Genomic DNA, 20,804 nt, shown 5'->3' with positions numbered 1-20,804 from the left:
CTAAAGACGCTACCCAGATGAATCCCTGGTAGGTATTCATCCTCTATTTTATCCCCTGGTTAAGAGCTTAAAAAAAACCTTTATTCTGAGAGAGTAACAATGAAAGAGCTTGCAAGCCAGTAGGAGCTGGGGACGTCATTAGCACCTGGAAAGAAACAGTCGGAGCAAGTAGAGCAGTGGAAAAAACCCTGCAAAGATTTAGGGCTTGGAAAACATTCTTTGCAGAGAGTAACAATGAAAGAGCCTGCAAGTGGGTAAGAGCTGGGAACACCATTAGCACCTGGTTAGGGCTGGAAAGAAACATTTGGAGCAAGTTAAACCAATGAGGAAAAAACCTGCAAAGACTTAGGGCTTGGAAAACATTCTTTGCAGAGAGTAAGAATGAAAGAGCCTGCAAGGTAAGAACTGGCAAGATTGTTAGCAGCTAGTTAGGGCTGGGGAAGCTACATTCAAAGCATAAGATGCACCCTAATTATCAGCTTCTTTTAGGGAGGAAAAAGGTGCATCTTATACACTGAAAAATACGTATATAAAGTCTATGGCTACGGGAGAGAAATCCAAAGTTGGAAATGTAAGAGGAAAGGCTGGCAGACTAAATAGAATGAATGGACATCAGTAGCAGACTGGTGTGGAAAACATCATCACCGTCACAACAACAATAGCCTTCTGCCGCACGAATCCCAGCGACCAGTTAGGTCCCACAGAGTTGGCCTTCTCCGGGTCCCGTCAACTAAACAATGTCGTTTGGCGGGACCCAGGGGAAGAGCCTTCTCTGTGGCGGCCCCGACCCTTTGGAACCAACTCCCCCAAGATATCAGAGTTGCCCCCACCCTCCTAGCCTTTTGTAAGCTCCTTAAAACCCACCTCTGTCGTCAGGCATGGGGGAATTGAGACTTTCCCTTCCCCCTAGGCTTATAAAATTTATGCATGGTATGTCAGTATGTACGATTGGTTTCTAAATTGGGGTTCTTTTAAAAAATTAACTTAAATATTAGATTTGTTTACATTGTATTATTATGGCTGTGAGCCGCCCCGAGTCTGCGGAGAGGGGCGGCATACAAATCTGATTAATAAATAAATAAATAGAGTTGGAAGGGGCCCTGGAGGTCTTCTAGTCCAACCCCCTGCTGAGGCAGGAGACCCTGCACTACTTCAGACAGATGTTTTAGCCTCCAGTCCCCTAATGTCACTCTTCCCTGCACTTTTTCTAGAGTCTCAGCATCCTTTTTGCATCGTGGTGACCAAAACTGAATGCAGTACTGTATTCCAAGTGTGGCCAAACGTATGAAGAACGGTTGCAGGAACTGGGTATGTCTCGTTTAATGAAAAGAAGGACCAGGGAAGACAGGATAGCAGTCTCCCAATATCTCAGGAGCTGCCACAAAGAAGAGGGAGTCAAGCTATTCTCCAAAGCACCTGAGGGTAGAACAAGAAGCAATGGGTGGAAACTAAACAAGGAGAGAAGCAACTTAGAACTACAGAGAAATTTCCTGACAGTTAGAAGAATCAATCAATGGAGCAATTTGCCTACAGAAGTCTAGCCCTATCCTAGAATCCTCCCTTGTTTTTTATTCCCTCCTGCAGAAGCAGACCGAAGCAGATTCCCTGGGTCTTAGACATCCCACTTGCTACGGCAGCTGGGCTCAATATTTTCCCACAGTCCGAAAAAAGACCCACCCACATTCAGCTCCACAGGCTAAGCGTGAGACTGTAGAGCACATGTCTTCCACCAGCAGCCTGACATGGGAGGCAAGACTGTGCGTTCCCTCGACTGACTCACGCGGACCTTGAAATTCCTGGGACAGATTTTGCAAACCTCGTAAAATACTTTCCAGTGAGCTGTGAGACAGCTAAGTTTGTTAAGAAAGGCAAAGCGCAGAGAGTTGGCTAACGTCCAAATGAAACCATGATGCGATGTCTTGGGAATTGACTCAGAGGCAGGTCCATGACACAATCCAGAAGGAAAAAAATCTTGGAGCATCTTAAGGAGCTGCAAACATACAGGTATTAAGCTTTCTGCTTCGGTGAGCCACATATAACTTCATTCTGACGCAGCTAAAGAAGCAAGCCAGGGTTAGGCAGCAATAAATTGGTTTGTCTTTCAGAAGTCATAAGACTGGTTGTTGTTTTGGATAGAAAAGGCCAACGCAATTACCCACCCAGGAAAAAAATATTTCTTGAAAGATTTGTGTTAGCCATACCTCGAAAAATAGATGACGTGCAATTTTATAAACTAAGTTCATAATCCACAGCGACTAAACTGCCATTATTATTATTGTTGTTGTTGTTGTTGTTATTATTACTATTATTATTATTATTATCATCATTATTTATTTATTTTATTTATTTTATTTATTTTATTTATTTTATTTATTTTATTTATTTTATTTATTTTATTTATTTTATTTATTTTATTTATTTTATTTATTTTATTTATTTTATTTATTTTATTTTATTTTATTTATTTTATTTTATTTATTTTATTTATTTTATTTATTTTATTTATTTTATTTATTTTATTTATTTTATTTATTTTATTTATTTTATTTATTTTATTTATTTTATTTATTTTATTTATTTTATTTATTTTATTTATTTTATTTATTTTATTTATTTTATTTATTTTATTTATTTTATTTATTTTATTTATTTTATTTATTTTATTTATTTTTTTGATTTATATGCCACTCCTCTCCAAGGACTCGGGGCGGCTTACAACATATAAAAAAGATAGTGTACATCGAGATACAATTAATATTAGATTAAAAGTCACATTTAAAAAATTACATTTAAAAGCTAACAAAACCTATTTAAAATACACGCATATCCATTCAAACAAACTCATTATACATTCATTGGCCAGGGAGCAGAATATAATAATCACAAGCTTGGCGGCATAGGTGACTCTTGCGGAAGGCGAGGAGGTTGGGGGCAGTGCGAATCTCCATGGGGAGCTGATTCCAGAAGACCGGGGCCTCCACAGAGAAGACCCTTCCCCTAGGTCCCACCAAGCGACATTGTCTAGTTGAAGGGACCTGTACAAGGCCAACTCTGTGGAACCTAACCTAAAAGGCTGGCCTATTGTGATAAGTTGTAACAGGCCAGCCTTGCACACTGAGCTATGCTAGATTGATATGCTACAGCCTGAATTGTGGTCTGGCATCTATATGGTTTGGCAAACATCTACACCTCTGTAATAAAAATCCAGGAGTCCATATTTGCAGAAGAAGAAACAGGAACAAGATTATCTGGGAGTTATGTAAGGCAAATGGGACATAGGGTCTTCTCATTTTTCTTACAACCTCTATAACTGGTTCAGTTCTGCAACCCAACTAGATTGACACAGACTTCAAATGATAGCAGAACTGCAGACAAAACAATTACTGCCAACCTGCCTTCCACTGAAGAACCTGTCAGAAAGAGTCAAAAAGAGGGCTGTGAAAATATTTACTGATTCCTCACAATCTGGACATGAATTGTTTCAACTCCTGCCCTCAAACGACGCTATAGAGCACTGCACACCAAGACAACTAGACACAAGAACAGTTTTTTTCCCAAACGCCATCACTCTGCTAAACAAATAATTCCCTCAACACTGTCAAGCTATTCAGTAAGTCTGCATTACTATTACTATTATTCGTTTTCTCATCGTTCCTATCACCCATCTCCTCCCACTTATGACTGTATGGCTATAACTTGTTGCTTGTATCCTCATGATTTACGGTATATTAATATTGTTTCCTGATTGCTCATTTGTGCCCTATGACACTCATTAAGTATTGTACCACATGATTCTTGAGAAATATATCTTTTCTTTTATGTACATTGAGAGCATATGCAACAAAGACAAATTCCTTGTGTGTCCAATCACATTTGGACAATTAGGAATTCTATTCTATTTACTTATTTACTTATTTACTTATTTACTTATTTACTTATTTACTTATTTACTTATTTACTTATTTACTTATTTACTTATTTACTTATTTACTTATTTACTTATTTACTTATTTACTTATTTACTTATTTACTTATTTACTTATTTACTTATTTACTTATTTACTTATTTACTTATTTACTTATTTACTTATTTACTTATTTACTTACCGGTATTTACTTATTTACTTATTTACTTACTTACTTACTTACTTACTTACTTACTTACTTACTTACTTACTTATTTATTAAATTTGTATGCCGTCCCTCTCCGTAGACTCGGCTCACAACAGTAATAGAAAAAACAATGTAGAATACAAATCTAATAATTAAAACTAAAAACCCATAATTTAAAAAAACATGCACACAACATACCATACATAAACAATATAGGCCTGGGGAAGTTATATCAGTTCCCCCATGCCTGATGACAGAGGTGGGTTTTAAGGAGTTTACAAAAGGCAAGGAGGGTGGGGGCAGTTCTAATCTCAGGGGGCAGCTGGTTCCAGAGGGTCGGGGCCGCCACAGAGAAGGCTCTTCCCCTGGGATCCACCAAACGACATTGTTTAGTCGACGGGACCCGGAGAAGGCCAACTCTGTGGGACCTAATCGGTCGCTGGGATTCGTGCGGCAGAAGGCGGTCCCAGAGATACTTTGAATTGTGACCTATTGTATTCTATTCAATTCCATTCCACTCCATTCCTTTCCATATGAACAGGCTCACAGAGAAGGCAAGTGTTTTACGCATGGCTTAAGTCACTGAACTGTTTTTTAGGTTAGTCTATTTTTTTTGTACACAAAAGGAAGATGCGTAAGTTCCTCTTTTTGTGCTAAACTTGTCCATTTACTTCCTCTTCTTATAAATATATTTCTTTTCCCTCTAAAAGGGTATGTCTTTCTTGCAACACCTTTCCCCTCTAAATCTACTTTCCAGAAAAGGCAATATTTTTTAAATTTCCAAGCAGAAAGGCCAGGAATGCCTCAAATCTTTCCAAAACCGAATTCTGGATTTGTGCAGACTAGCTGTAAGACTCCTACTTTATGAAAGAGCTTAGCCTATTTCCAGGATGAGTATGACACCCTCCCCCCCCCCCAAAAAATAATCTTTTTAGCTTGCTTCACCTTCAATTCAACCCACACAGAGCCACTACTAGGGTAAACTACTCTGCAAAAAAACCTTCTCGTCGGTTTGGAAGGAAAGGGAGGCAAACAGCCAGCATAGAAAAGAGCTCTTTGTTGATCTCCTGATGCTGAAAATAGAGGCTTAGACAAGCTGGCTCTGTTCTCATTGATGAAGGAGAGCCGGTGGAGCTAAAACCGAAGGGTGGAACAGGGTGCAGAAGAGGGCTAAAGGAAGAACAAGGGAGGGGGAGGATGGTTGGGCCTCGTCTGGTCTCCTGGCTCCAATCAGAGGGATGCTGGCTTGTTGGCTGACACATCAGATGCTACGAGCAAACTAATATAAGGCCTTGGTAAGGCCACACGTGGAATACTGCATTCAGTTTTGCTTGCCACGATGCAAAAAGGATGTTGAGACTCTAGAAAAAGTGCAGAGAAGTGGTCAAATTAGGAAGCACCATATCCACCCCCGTCCCAGTTAAAAGCGGTGTTCCCCAAGGTAGTGTACTGGGACCAACGCTCTTCATTCTCTACATCAATGACCTTTGCGATGACATGACAAGCAACTGTGTCCTCTTCACCGACGATGTAAAACTCTTCAGCACCACCGATAACACAACTACTCTCCAAAAAGACCTTGACGCTGTTTCTGAGTGGTCAAACACATGGCAACTCCAAATCTGAACTAGCAAATGCTCTGTCCTAAACATTGGGAAGAAGAATCTGAACTCCAAATACGACCTGAATAATCAAATTATCACAGATAATCCCCACTCGGTTAAAGACCTTGGTATACTAATAACAACAGATTTAAGTGGCAAAGCCCACTGCAACAATATAGCCAAGAAGGCTTCAAGAGTTGTAAACCTAATCCTACGTAGCTTCTGCTCTGGCAATCTCACACTATTTACCAGAGCTTACAAAACTTTTGCCAGACCCATCCTCGAATACAGCTCATCTGTTTGGAACCCATATAGCATCTCAGACATTAACACCCTTGAAAATGTCCAAAGAAACTTCACCAGAAGAGCCCTTCACTCCTCCACTCGAAACAGAAGACCCTATGAGACTAGACTTTCAATCCTGGGCCTAGAAAGTTTAGAACTAAGACGCCTTAAACAAGATCTAAGTATTGCCCACAAGATCATATGCTGCAATGTCCTGCCTGTCGGCGACTACTTCAGCTTCAACCACCACAACACAAGAGCACACAACAGATTTAAACTTAATATTAACCGCTCCAAACTTGACTGTAAAAAATATGACTTCAGTAACCGAGTTGTCGAAGCGTGGAACTCATTACCGGACTCCATAGTGTCATCCCCAAACCCCCAACACTTTACCCTTAGATTATCTACGGTTGACCTATCCTGATTCCTAAGAGGTCAGTAAGGGGCGAGTACAAGTGCACTAGACGTCCCTTCCGTCCCCTGTCCTATTGCTCTCCTATATCTCCTATACCTTTCTTCTATTCCTATATCTCTTCTTCTATTCTTTCATTCATATGTTCTATTACTATATCTTCTTTTCTATTCTTTCATAGATATATTTTTTCACTATGAGTATCTCCTCTACAACCTTCATCGTATTTTACTATGTGTATGTATACAGTATATATATATATAAACCCGAACTCAGAACAATCTACACACACACATATATATATATATACACACACACACACACACACACACACACTAAAACTCTCATTGTGTATTGGACAAAATAAATAAATAAAATAAAATAACATATGAAGAACGGTTGCATGAACTGGCCATGACTAGTTTAATGAAAAGAAGGACCAGGGAAGACATGATAGCAGTGTTCCAATATTGATATCCTACCAAAGCTTTTCCATCACAATCTAAAAAAGATGTTGAGATGTCTAGAAAGAGTGGAGGAGAGCAACAAAAATGATTAGGGGACTAAAGGCTAAAACATATAAAGAATGGTTGCAGGAACTGGATATGTCTTGTCGATGAAAAGAAGGACTAGGGGTGACATAATAGCAGTGTTCCAATATCTCAGGTGTTGCCACAAAAGAGGAGGAGTCAACCTATTCTCCAAAGCACCTGAGGGTAGAACAAGAAGCAATGGGTGGAAGCTAAACAAGGGGAGAAGCAACTAAGGAGAAATTTCCTGACAGTCAGAACAATTAATCAGTGTTACAGCTTGTCTCCACAAGTTGTGAATGCTCCAACACTGGAAGGCCACACTTGGAATATTGCATTCAGTTTTGGTTGCCACGATGCAAAAAGGATATTGAGACTCTAGAAAAAGTGCAGAGAAGAGCAACAAAGATGATTAGGGGACTGGAGGCTAAAACATATGAAGAACGGTTGCAGGAACTGGGCATTTAATGAAAAGAAGGACCAGGGGAGACAGGATAGCAGTCTTCCAATATCTCCGGGGTTGCCCTAAAGAAGAAGGAGTCAACCTATTCTCCAAAGCACCTGAGGGTAGAACAAGAAGCAATGGATGGAAACTAACCCAGGAGAGAAGCAACTTAGAACTAAGGAGGAATTTCCTGACAGTCAGAACGGTTGATCAGTGGAACAGCTTTCCCTCCAGAAGTTGTGAATGCCCCAACACTGGAAGTTTTTAAGCAGATGTTAGATAACCATCTGTCTGAAGTAGTGTAGGGTTTCCTGCCTGGGTGAGGAGGTTGGACTAGAAGACCTCCAAGGTCCCTTCCAACTCTGTTGTTATTGTGTTGTTGTTGTTGCTATTAATAATAATAATAATTTATAATAATAATAATAATTTATTAGATTTGTATGCCGCCCCTCTCCAAAGACTCGGGGAGGCTCACAACAACGATAAAAACAATATTATACTGGCACAAATCTAATATTAAAAAAACCTAAAAACCCTATCATAATTAAAAACCAAACAGCACATACATACCAAACATAAATTATAATAAGCCTGGGGAAAAGGTGTCTCAAATCCCCCATGCCTGGCGGTATAGGTGGGTCTTAAGTAGTTTACGGAAGACAAGGAGGGTGGGAGCAGTTCTAATCTCTGGGGGGAGTTGATTCCAGAAGGCCGGGGCCGCCACACAGAAGGCTCTTCCCCTGGGGCCCACCAGACGACATTGTTTAGTCAACGGGACCCGGAGAAGGCCAACTCTGTGGGACCTTATCGGCCGCTGGGATTCGTGCGGTAGCAGGCGGTTCCGGAGGTACTCTGGTCCAATGCCATGTATAAAATACAATAATTTAAGATACAGATAAAATATGATAAAGTTATATTTCGGTGTCACTCCTGCAATCTACCCCTATCAGTCCCACGTATGCAGATCTCCACCGAACCATTTTGTTTAGATACTGTGCTGTGCTAAATGTTATTTTCAGATTCCGGCCGCAGCAAACTAGGATAGAAAAACAGGGAGATGTAATTGCTTTAGGCTGGGAGGTCTTTGGGTCAAGGGCTGCAGGCCACATTTCCCAAACATGCAAGGCCAGAACAGGCAAATGGGAGAAGCTAGAACAAAACCTTGGATTTAGGTCAAGTTTCAAAAAAAAATACATAATTTTAACCAGCTCCTTTCCTCGGCTCAGATATAAAGCTATTTTCTTTAATAGCAAAGTTGGAAGCTGTTGAGAGATGCATGCAAGGTTTTTCAGGAAACTCCTCCAATTTAAGGGAATTTTTTCCTCCATATAGAGTCCTGATGGACATATCCGTGCTGTTTTTCCTGGCAATAATAAGGAAACGGTTTGCTTTGCCTTTCTGGGATTTGATTTACTGTGATTTCATTTCAAATTGCTCAGTCTAGCTCGAAGCTCCTGAAATTTCATATCCCGGTTAAACCTGATGCAATTGGCTGAGGGGCTGTTGTCTACCCAGATCTCTGTAATTGGGAAAGAGTTTGCTTAGTGATAAATAGTTGAAATAGTTTAGCCTAATAATGGATTGCTAACAGTCAGTCTTGAACATTGTAAAAAACTACAGCGATCCCTCGAGTTTCGCGATCTCGATCTTCGCGAAACGCTATATCGCGATTTTTCCACCCGATGACGTCACTCTCTTCCTTCCTTTCTCATCTTTCTTTCTCTCTCTCTTTCTCTATCTTGCTTCTTCCTCTCTCACACTCTCTTCCTGCCTCTCTCATCTCTTTCTTTCCTTCTCTCTCTTTCTCTATCTCTCCCCCTCTTGCTGGCGGGCGGCGGGCGGCAGGCGGGCGAGCGGGGGCATCAGCGAGGAGCCGGGGTTTCCCCTTTGCGTGGGCGGCTGGGAAACCCCGATCTTCGTCTGCTCGCTGCTGCTGCGCCGAGCAGATCAGCTGCTGGGCAGCCGAAGGAACCTTCCCTGGGTCTTCCCAGCCGCCCACGCAAAGGGGAAACCCCGGCTCCTCGCTGATGCCCGCCGCTCGCCCCGCCCGCCAGCAAGAGGGGGAAGACCCAGGGAAGGTTCCTTCGGCCACCCAGCAGCTGATCTGCTCGGTAGCGCAGCAGCAGCGAGGAGCCGAATCGGGGTTTCCCCTTTGCGTGGGCGGCGGGGAACGCAAACTCCACCATCTACGCATGCGCGGCCATAGAAAAAAAGGGCGCGCATGCGCAGATGGTGTTTTTACTTCCGCAACCCTACATCACGAAAAATCGATTATCGCGAGGGGTCTTGGAACGGAACCCTCGCGATAATAGAGGGATCACTGTACTGTATTTTTCAGAGTATAGGACACACCTTAGTTTTGGGGGAAGAAAATAGGGAAAAGAATCTGGAAAAGAATCGGGTATTCATCTGGCTAGCGTCCTTAGTCTGGTCAGCATCAGCACATTTTTAAAATCCCCTGGTTAGGGCTTTAAAAAAAACCTTATTCTGAGAGAGTAATAATGAAATAGGTTGCAAGCCAGTAAGAGCTGGGAACATTGTTAGCACCTGGAAAGAAACATTGGGAGCAAGTAGAGCAATGCTGGCTGGGGAATTCTGGGAGTTGAAGTCCAGATATCTTCAAGTTGCCAAGGTTGGGAAACACTATTCTAGACCGCCTCCTACCGCATAGCTCCCAGTGACCGATAATGGTCCACAGGGTTGGCCTTCTCCAGGTCCCATCAGCTAAACAGTGTCAGCTGGCAGTTCCATGGGGAAGGGCCTTCGCTGTGGCTGCTCCGGCTCTCTGGAACCACTACCTCCTGAGATCCGGACTACCCCTACCCTACCGGTCTTCCGAAAAGGCGTAAAGACCTGGCTTTTCCGACAGGCCTGGGGTCATTGAGCTAATGGTACACTATCATAATCCGACTAGGTAAGATATGCATGGGCTTTTGTATTGTTTTTATTGGATTTTTTTTAATGTTTATTTATTTATGTATGTTTATTTATATTGGATTTTATGTTTATGGGAATAGGGCGGCATATAAGCATAAATGACTGAATGACTGACTGGCTGACTGAATGAATGAATAAATAAATAAAAATTTAAAAACAGGTTATTCCTGGAATCCCTAAATTACCTGACTTGGTCTGGTTTGAAGGGCTGACACGCTGAAATGAAGTAGTTCAGCCGGCTTTTCACTTGAGTTGGAGGATCTTTTCTGTTCCAATGTAATGTTTACCTTATTTTTTATCTTAATTTGCAGCGAGAGTGTTCTCAAACTGATGAAGCCTGATAACGTCAATTCTCTAAATAAATAGAGCCCTTATTTTAAACAGCTGGCCACATTGTTCTAAGTCCTACTTCAAATGATCTGGAAAGAACACAGTATCCTGGTTGGTCTTCTCTGGGTTTAAAGATTAACGTATCAGGCACTTTCAAGGAAATGCGGATAGGAACATCATGCTCCAGGTGCAGTGGTTCTCAACCTTTCTAATGCCGTGACTCCTTGATACAGTTCTTCCTGTTGTGGTGACCCCCAACCACAAGTCTAGCACCAATTCTCCCAGCAGTGCTTTAAGCTGATTGGCAGGAAGTTCAGAGGGACACCCCCACTGCAAACGCCTGATTGGTCGGATTGTAAAAATATGTTCCAAGGCCAAAATTGAAGCTTTAATTCCTGACAGCGTGGGAAATTTGTCTTTTCTTATGGTCTTAAGCAACCCCTGCGAAACGGTCGTTCGACCCCCAAAGGGGTCCCGACCAGCGATGGACTGCCAAAATTTTGACTACCACACTGTGGGTGAGGCTTATTTTGTGGGTGTGGCTTGATGATCCTGTGATCAGGTAGGAGTGGCTGCTGGCTATGTTTCCAGGTAGGAGTGGCTTCACAATCATGTGACTGGGGGTGCTTAAAGATCATGTGACTGGGCAGGAGTGGCTTACCGACCAAGATAAGTTGCCAAATAGGTGCTTGGATTCTTTTTCACTTGATTAAGTCATTTGAATAGCCACCAAAAGGACAAATGAGAGACAGCATTATTTGCTGAGGAGCACGGCAACATTTTAAGGTTTTGTATTGAACCCACAAGGTTCAGTATGATCACAGATTAGGCAAGTAGCTCAATTTTCTTGAATCGCTATACAAGTTCTGTTCTAGATAATGATTAAAATGATTAGTTTATGGGTAAAAACATACAATTTAATTATTTCTTATTTTAAAAGAAATTAAGGATCATATTAAGGTACTAGAGAAGGAAAGAGAATAAAAAAAGTGTTCAATAAATAGTGCATAAACTTACTACCCCTCCTGAGTCCCGTCCTGCCCCCCCCCCAACCTCATGGGGGCAGCAGCCCATTACTGGTCCCGACCCCCAAATTGAGAATCACTGAGTTACAGGTTTCTGGAATCATCAATAATAAGAATAGCAAAAGTGTTCGGAAACTTCAGATCGTGCAGAATGCAGCTGCGAGAGCAATCATGGGCTTCCCTAAATATGCCCATATCACACCAACACTCCGCAGTCTGCATTGGTTGCCGATCAATTTCCGGTCACAATTCAAAGTGTTGGTTATGACCTATAAAGCCCTTCATGGCATCGGACCAGAATATCTCCGGGACCGCCTTCTGCCGCACGAATCCCAGCGACTGGTTAGGTCCCACAGAGTTGGCCTTCTCTGGGTCCCATCGACTAAACAATGTTGTTTGATGGGACCCAGGAGAAGAGCCTTCTCTGTGGCGGCCCCGACCCTCTGGAACCAGCTCCCCCCAGAGATCAGGAGTGCCCCCACCCTCCTTGCCTTTCGTAAAGTTCTTAAGACCCATCTCTGCCGTCAGGCATGGGGGAACTGAGATATCTCCCCCGGGCCTATACAGTTTATACATGGTATGTTTGTGTGTATGCTTGCTTTTAATAATGGGGGTTTTAGTGTTATTTAAATTATTAGATTTGTTCTTACATTGTCTTTGTTGTTGTTGTGAGCCGCCCTGAGTCTACGGAGAGGGGCGGCATACAAATCTAATAAATAAAATAAATAAATAAATAATAGCACCTAGATTTATTTATATGTCACTCACAGGGTTTTACAGCACTCTCTGGGCAGTTACGTCAGCCTATTGCCCCCAAACAATCTGAGTCCTCATTTTAACCTTAGAAGGATGGAAGGTTGAGTCATCCTTGAGCTGCTCGGGGTCAAACTCCAGGATGGTATTGCCTGCAATATTCCAACCACTTCCACCAACCGTACGATTTAACTGTGTTCTTCAGTAGCTGAGGAGGATAAACAGGGTGTGGACCACAGGAAGGAGAAAGCAGAAGTGTAGGGAAGAATTCGTCGAGCGTGGCAAAAGCCCCAAGCCTCTCAGAAGAACATATCTAGTACCACGATGCCACCAAGGCAATGTTGCAATTTTTGTTTTCTCAACCGAGATTTCAAGTTCAGACTGTTGATATCATCAGAGGAAAAACTGAGTCAACAAGCAACCTCTCATCCTGAATTTAATTTTAAAAAAGGAAGGAAAGTTGACATCACCCAAAAGAGAGGAACTTAGAAACACCCATCTACAAGGAGGGCAATGCTGTCCAAAAGAACAAATTGAAGAGAAACAGCCCCCCCAAAATGTGGCGAAAAGATGGAGCTTAATAATTTCACACTTCCAACAAAGAGTTTTGACACTTTCGTTTTGTTTTGATTTAAGTATCAATTTCCTTGTTTACTGCTTTGTCACTAACATAATATATACCATTTTCCCGAAAATAAGACATCCCCTGAAAATAAGCCCAATCCGGATTTTGAGTGCATGGCAATAAGGCCAAGCGCTTATTGGTAGAAGATGGGTCAACAATTTGCAAATAGATTTAGTAGTTTAAATTTTTTGTAGGGGGGGCTGTTTTACATGGGGTTGGAACTTATGTCGTAGTAATGTATTAATTAATTAATTATTTATATGCCGCCCCGAGTTTGCGGATAGGGGCGGCATATAAATCCAATAAATCTAATCTAATCTAATTTGTATTAATTAGTATTTAACTAGGGAGGATAATATGTATAAATGTGCTCATCTTTATTTAATGCACTTTTTTCTTTAATATTTATTTTAATATTTAAATTTTAATATTTAAATATCCTTTAATATTAAAATAGTGTTTAAAATAAACAAAATGTTAATATTCCTTAATGCTTTCTTTAATAGTTTGATTATTTTGTGTTTTTTATTTTTTATTTTTGGAGGGTTTTTTTGGAGTTTTGTATTTAACTTTGTCTTGAATGAAATAAATGATATATGAATGATATGAATGATTCGGAAATTTCTGGCGACGTTTCGATGAGGTCCCACTCATCATCTTCAGGCTGGTGTTTCTGTCCTTGTTCTAAGGCGAACACTGCGAGACCTAAGCTGCCTTCCTTCTATAAATACTGGTGGTTGGGTGTGGTTTGATGGCTCAGCAATTGCCTGCTGTGTAGAAATTTCCTGGTGAGTCAATGGGGTAACGTCTGGGGTCGTTGATGTAGCTGAAGTATGCTGATTAGTTAATGGTTGTTGTTGAAGATGATGAGTGGGACCTCATCGAAACGTCGCCAGAAATTTCCAAATCCTACACGGGAAGAAACCCGAATATACCAAGACCGTCATACCTCTACCCGTGAAAATCTACGAAAACATTATATCTTTCTGCTCAAGATCCCCATGGACAATTGGTGGGCCACTGTGGGACACAGAATGCTGAACTCGATGAGCTTTCGCACAATTCAGCATGGTTTTTATGTTCTTATATGCAAAAAACCTCACACTTCCACTTCAGAAGAGTTCCCTATTCTTTAGTTCCTACATAAGATAGGGTCTCCTGCTTGAACAATGGGTTGGACTTGAAGACCCACAAGATCCCTTCTAACTCTGTTATACTGTTCCCTGGAGCTCTCTTCCTTCCAAACATGGCCGTCACCCTCAATGCTTATTAGCTGAGCAAAGACTTCCTACGCCAGTGATGCGAACCTATGGCACGGGGGCCACAGGTGGTATGCGCAGCCATATCTGCTGGCACGTGAGCCGTTGCCTTAACTCAGCTCCAACATGGATGTGTGTGCCGGCCAGCTGATTTTTGGCTCACACAGAGGCTCTGGGAGGGCGTTTTTGGCTTCTAGAGAGCCTCCGCGCAGATGGGCCAAGAGTGTTTTTTGTTTGTTTGTTTGTTTGTTTGTTTGTTTGTTTGTTTGTTTGTTTGTTTGTTTGTTTGTTTGTTTGTTAGTTAGTTAGTTAGTTTCTTTCTTTCTTTCTTTCTTTCTTTCTATATTCATTCATTCATTCATTCATTTATTTATAATTGGATTTGTATGCCGCCCTCTCTCCGTGGACTCGGGGTGGCTAACAACAGTGATAAAAACAGCATGTAACAATCCAATACTAAAAATGATTAAAAACCCATTAATATAAAAACCAAACATACATACAGACATACCATGCATAAAATTGTAAAGGCCTAGGGAGAAACAGCATCTCAATTCCCCCATGCCTGGCGGCAGAGGTGGGTTTTAAGTAGCTTACGAAAGGCAAGCATGGTGGGGGCAATTCTAATCTCTGGGGGGAGTTGGTTCCAGAGGGTCGGGGCCGCCACAGAGAAGGCTCTTGCCCTGGGTCCCGCCAAGCGACATTGTTTAGTTGACGGGACCCGGAGAAGATCCACTCTGTGGGACTTAACTGGTCGCTGGGATTCGTGCAGCAGAAGGCGGTCCCTGAGATAATCTGGTCCGGTGCCATGAAGGGCTTTATAGGTCATAACCAACACTTTGAATTGTGACCGGAAACTGATCGGCGACCAATGCAGACTGCGGAGTGTTGGTGTAACATGGGCATATTTAGGGAAAGCCCATGATTGCTCTCGCAGCTGCATTCTGCACGATCTGGAGTTTCCGAACACTTTTCAAGGGTAGCCCCATGTAGAGAGCATTACAGTAGTCGAACCTCGAGGTGATGAGGGCATGAGTGACTGTGAGCAGTGAGTCCCGGTCCAGATAGGGCCGCAACTGGTGCACCAGGCGAACCTGGGCAAACGCCCCCCTCGCCACAGCTGAAAGATGGTTCTCTAATGTGAGCTGTGGATCGAGGAGGACGCCCAAGTTGCGGACCCTCTCCGAGGGGGTCAATAATTCCCCCCCCCAGGGTAATGGAAGGACAGATGGAATTGTCCTTGGGAGGCAAAACCCACAGCCACTCCGTCTTATCCGGGTTGAGTTTGAGTCTGTTGACACCCATCCAGACCCCAACAGCCTCCAGACACCGGCACATCACTTCCACTGCTTCGTTGACTAACTTCGTGCATACAGTATGTTCAGCTCCCAAGGGCATTTGAGCATGCTAAACATTCTGAGAAGATCACATTTCCCTCTGATGAAAGGGCAGAAGCTCTAGCTTCAATTCTGCTCAACATTCCTCCAGGGAAAACATTGGCTTCCAAACTGGACCTGCCTCTTGGCTTCTAGCACGCTCCGAGCAAAAAAACAAATCAAGGACGAATAGCCAGAACCACACTTAGCAAAATGAGCACAACGGGCGGGAGGCGGCGAGGAAGACACACAGCTAATGGTGGAAGTAATTTTTAAAGTAGTCCGAGACTTTTTATGATTGCATTTCTCAACTTTGGCAACTTTTAAGGTCTTGAGTTCCAACAGAAGATAGTGTTTATAGCTCAGGGTTGAACTGTGTTAGTGTTTTCCGAGCTTGTTTTTCTTACAGACGTTTTATTACCAAACTAGATAACATCCTCAGGGCTAGCAGGGAGTGGGAGTTTGTTCTAATTCTATATCCTAATGGCATTTTATATTTTTATTGTGGCATTTTGTACGTTAGGGGTCTAAAATGAGAGGAAACTTCAGTCCCGATAAGAATATTAACCCATTAGGAATAAAACAATCCTAATGTAAGAAAACAATCAACACCCTTGAAAATGTCCAAAGATATTTCACCAGAAGAGCCCTTCACTCCTCCACTCGAAACAGAATATCCTACGAAAATAGACTAACAATCCTGGGCCTAGAAAGCCTAGAACTGTGGTGCCTAAAACACGATTTGAGTATTGCCCACAAGATCATATACTGCAACGTCCTACCGGTCAATGACTACTTCAGCTTCAACTGCAATAACACAAGAGCACGCAACAGATTCAAACTTAATACGAACCGCTCCAAACTTGACTGTAAAAAATATGATTTCAACAATCGAGTTATCGAAGCGTGGAACTCATTACCGGACTTAATTGTGTCAACCCCTAACCCCCAACATTTCTCCCTTAGACTCTCCACGATTGACCTCTCCAGGTTCCTAAGAGGCCAGTAAGGGGCATACATAAGTGCACTGGTGTGCCTTTCGTCCCCTGTCCAATTGTCTTTCCTTTCTTTCAACTATCCTATATATTCTCTTCCTTTCATATATCCTCTCCTCTAAGTTCACTTTCACCCTCATTTATATTACCACATGTCTATTTTTCTTCCTATGTATTTGTGTATTGGACAAATGAATAAATAAAAAATAAATAAATAAAATAAAAAATAACACCATGGATTCCAATGGTCTAGAGCAGGGGTAGGCAAAGTTGGCTCTTCTGCGACCTGTGGACTTCAACTCCCAGAATTCCTGAGCCAATCATGCTAGCTCAGGAATTCTGGGAGTTGAAGTTCATATGTCATGGAAGAGCTAACTTTGCCTACCTCTGGTCTAGAGCACTGATGGCGAACCTATGGCATGGATGCCACAGGTGGCACACGGAGCCATATCTGTTGGCACACAAGCTGTTGCCCTAGCTCAGCTCCAACATGCATGTGTGTGCCGGCCAGCTGATTTTTGGCTTGCACAGAGGCTCTGGGAGGGTGTTTTTCGCTTCCAGAAAGCCTCCGGAGGGATGGAGAGGGAATTTTTACCTTTCCCCAGCTCCAGGGAAGCCTTTGCAGCCTGGGGAGGGCAAGACAAGAGTCTATTGGGCCCACCAGAAGTTGGGAAATGGCCGTTTTCAGCCTCCAGAGGGCCTCCAGGGACTGGGGGAAGCTGTTTTTGCCCTCCCCAAGCATTAAATTGTGGGTGTGGGCACTCACGCATGCATAATAGCCGACGCCCATGCTCTTTCGGCACCCGAGGAAAAAAAAGGTTTACCATCACTGGTTCAAGTCAACCGCTTGGCTGCCTGGGGAATTCCGGGTGGTGAAACTAGGTGTCTTGTTTTGAGCAGGTGGAGATTTCGGGACTCAGACGGAAGGATGACTTCAGTCCTCACATTCATAGAAACATAGAAACATAGAAGTCTGATGGCAGAAAAAGACCTCATGGTCCATCTAGTCTGCCCTTATACTATTTTCTGTATTTTATCTTAGGATGGATATATGTTTATCCCAGGCATGTTTAAATTCAGTTACTGTGGATTTATCTACCACGTCTGCTGGAAGTTTGTTCCAAGGATCTACTACTCTTTCAGTAAAATAATATTTTCTCATGTTGCTTTTGATCTTTCCCCCAACTAACTTCAGATTGTGTCCCCTTGTTCTTGTGTTCACTTTCCTATTAAAAACACTTCCCTCCTGGACCTTATTTAACCCTTTGACATATTTAAATGTTTCGATCATGTCCCCCCTTTTCCTTCTGTCCTCCAGACTATACAGATTGAGTTCATGGAGTCTTTCCTGATACGTTTTATGCTTAAGACCTTCCACCATTCTTGTAGCCCGTCTTTGGACCCGTTCAATTTTATCAATATCTTTTTGTAGGTGAGGTCTCCAGAACTGAACACAGTATTCCAAATGTGGTCTCACCAGCATTCTATATAGCGGGATCATAATCTCCCTCTTCCTGCTTGTTATACCTCTAGCTATGCAGCCAAGCATCCTACTTGCTTTCCCTACTGCCTGACTGCACTGTTCACCCATTTTGAGACTGTCAGAAATCACTACCCCTAAATCCTTTTCTTCTGAAGTATTTGCTAACACAGAACTGCCAATACAATACTCAGATTGAGGATTCCTTTTCCCCAAGTGCATTATTTTACATTTGGAAATATTAAACTGCAGTTTCCATTGCTTTGACATTTATCTAGTAAAGCTAAATCATTTACCATATTACAGACGCCTCCATTCAAACCAACGTTTTCCAAACTGAGCTGCCATTTTCGCCCTGCCCATTGTTCATCTTAAGAAGCACCAAGCAGAACATGTAGATAATTCAATTTTGGCCTGTCCCGGTTCCTATGCAGGTGGAGTCCTTGGTTTAGCATCCTGCTAGCCACTTATGAGAGATAAAACATTCGATTTAAATATTCGGAGCCATGTCTGAGTCTGACCCATGATGGTTTATCCAACAAACCATGCTTCAATGTAACCATAGTTGAGGGTAATAAGAGCCCCACCTTGAAATCATGTCTGGCAGCTGCAATGCCTAAACATCTGGGCCAACCTAGAAAGTTCGGTTTGACAGCCACAAACCCTCTTTTACCAAAAGACAATCTAACCAACCATCATTTCTCTAATTTCTCACCAGCTGCAAGTTTTCCTATGTATTTGGAGACAACTTGTAGTCAAATGTGGATTCTGGGCATGGTAGTTCCTGCACAGCTGAGGGAAGACAAACCACCTTTTAACTTGTTTGTGGATTATGGGCATGGTGGTTCCTGCACAGCTGAGGGAAGACAAACCTCCTTTAATCTGCTTGTGGATTATGGGCATGGTAGTTCCTGCACAGCGGGGAAGACAAACCACCTTCAGCCCATTTGTGGATTATGGGCATGGTAGTTCCTGCACAGCTGAGAGAAGACAATCTACCTTTAACCCGCTTGTGGATTATGGGCATGGTAGTTCTTGCACAGGCAAGGGAAGACAAATCACCTTTAACTCGCTTGTGGATTATGGGCATGGTAGTTCCTGCACAGTTGAGGGAAAACAAACCACCTTTAACCTGCTTGTGGATTATGGGCATGGTAGATCCTGCACAGCTGAGGGAGGACAAAGCACCTTCAGCCCATTTGGGGATTATGGGCATAATAGTTCCTGCACAGTTGAGGGAAGAGAAACCACCTTTAACTTGCTTGTGGATTATGGGCATGGTAGTTCCTGCACATCTGGGGGAAAGACAGGCCTAATTGAACCAAGGAGCCAAGTTGAGGAGCCAACTTTTGGGAGGGGGCAAAGGAGGGGAGGAAGAGCCACGTCCAACTCACCTGATGAGGGGTCCCAGGAGCACCAGGTGCATGAACAGGACGAAGGGCTTGTCGCTGGTCAAGTCCCGGTTGACGAAGATGAGGGTGAGCTGGACCATGACGGAGGAGACCAGCATCAGCAGCAGAGTCATGACCATCCAGAACTGGTCGTTGGAGCGGCTGTAGGAGGCGGTCATCACGCAGGCCGAGGCCAACTCCCCACAGTACAGGAGGGTGGTGAAGACGATGCCCACCGGAGGGTTGGTACGGGTCACCGCCTGCGAGGCCACCCTGCGCAAAACCTTGCGTGGACGCTTGGGGGTCCTTCCCCGCGAAATCTGCTCGGAGGAGCATTCTTCCACGGGAGAGTCGGCCACCGCCACCCTCCCACCGCCCATCCCTCTCGCTTAAGATGCTCCAATGCTCCAACCTCGGGATGGTTCCCCTTTCTTTCCCCAAGGAGCCTCCGGCTGGACCTGGGACACCACCTCTCCAGTCTCCAAACTTCTGGACCCACCTGGTTAGCCGATGCAAGCGGAGGGCCCACGCAAGCCGCTTTCAGCCCCTTTTCCACGGGGAGTCCAGCCAGCAGCCGGTGGGCAAAGAGCCGGCCGGGCCAAAGAAACGCCCCAACCAAGCGAGGGCGCGCGTAACCTGGAGCTTTCCAAACGCGCCCATTTCACAGAAGCGCAAGACTGAGTCCCAGGCTTAATCCCCAGCCAACCCGCGCCCGGCCAGAGCTCTTCAACCCGGGTGGAAGCCAGACCAGCCTCCCCGGGACCGGTTGGTTCCGATGCGGGTACGGAATCCACGCAGGCTGTGCTGGGAAGCCCGCGTGGCAAGCGCGCCCGCCCTGCGTCTTGGTGAGGCAGAGGCGGCTCCTCTTCGTAGCCGAGCGCCGGCGGCTGGCGGGGCGCGCACACAGCTGCTCGCCGGCGGAGCCCTGGCCGGCCACGCACTCCTCCTCCGTCCGTCCGTGTCCGCCCGCTCGGCTGATCCGGAGCCGGGAAAACAGGTGTGTCTGGCTCCGGCTCTGGGAGGCGGCTCCGGGTCCTAGCGCACGCCCCGCTCAGCGCGCCAGCCTCCCAGTGGCGGGGAGTCCCTCGGGCGCAGGCCGGAACCGGCTTGATGGGTCGTCGGGGCTTGCCAAGTGGGCCGAGGCTAGCTTTCGCCGGCTTGGATTTCGGACTGCTTCGCCACGCTTATAGGCGGCTGGAGATGAGCCAACCTCTGTTTGGAAAAAAAAAAACAGAGAGGGA

The 20,804-nt window shown here is 43.9% G+C and overlaps 1 protein-coding gene across 1 annotated transcript in view; it reads right to left on the bottom strand.

The window, feature by feature from the left end:
* XKRX (XK related X-linked) overlaps positions 1 to 20,544 on the bottom strand; it is a 33,230-nt gene extending 12,686 nt beyond the window's left edge. Inside the window, exon 1 of the mRNA XM_070758328.1 lies at positions 19,567 to 20,544. Within this exon, the coding sequence (XP_070614429.1) occupies positions 19,567 to 19,943 (377 nt within the window). The 5' untranslated portion in view covers positions 19,944 to 20,544. The remainder of the gene's footprint in view (positions 1 to 19,566) is intronic.
* Positions 20,545 to 20,804: the final 260 nt, after the last annotated feature.

The sequence above is a fragment of the Erythrolamprus reginae genome, chromosome 8 (genome assembly GCF_031021105.1).
Source record: "Erythrolamprus reginae isolate rEryReg1 chromosome 8, rEryReg1.hap1, whole genome shotgun sequence".
Lineage (NCBI taxonomy): Eukaryota > Metazoa > Chordata > Lepidosauria > Squamata > Dipsadidae > Erythrolamprus > Erythrolamprus reginae.
This window is presented reverse-complemented; position numbering and strand designations above follow the sequence as displayed.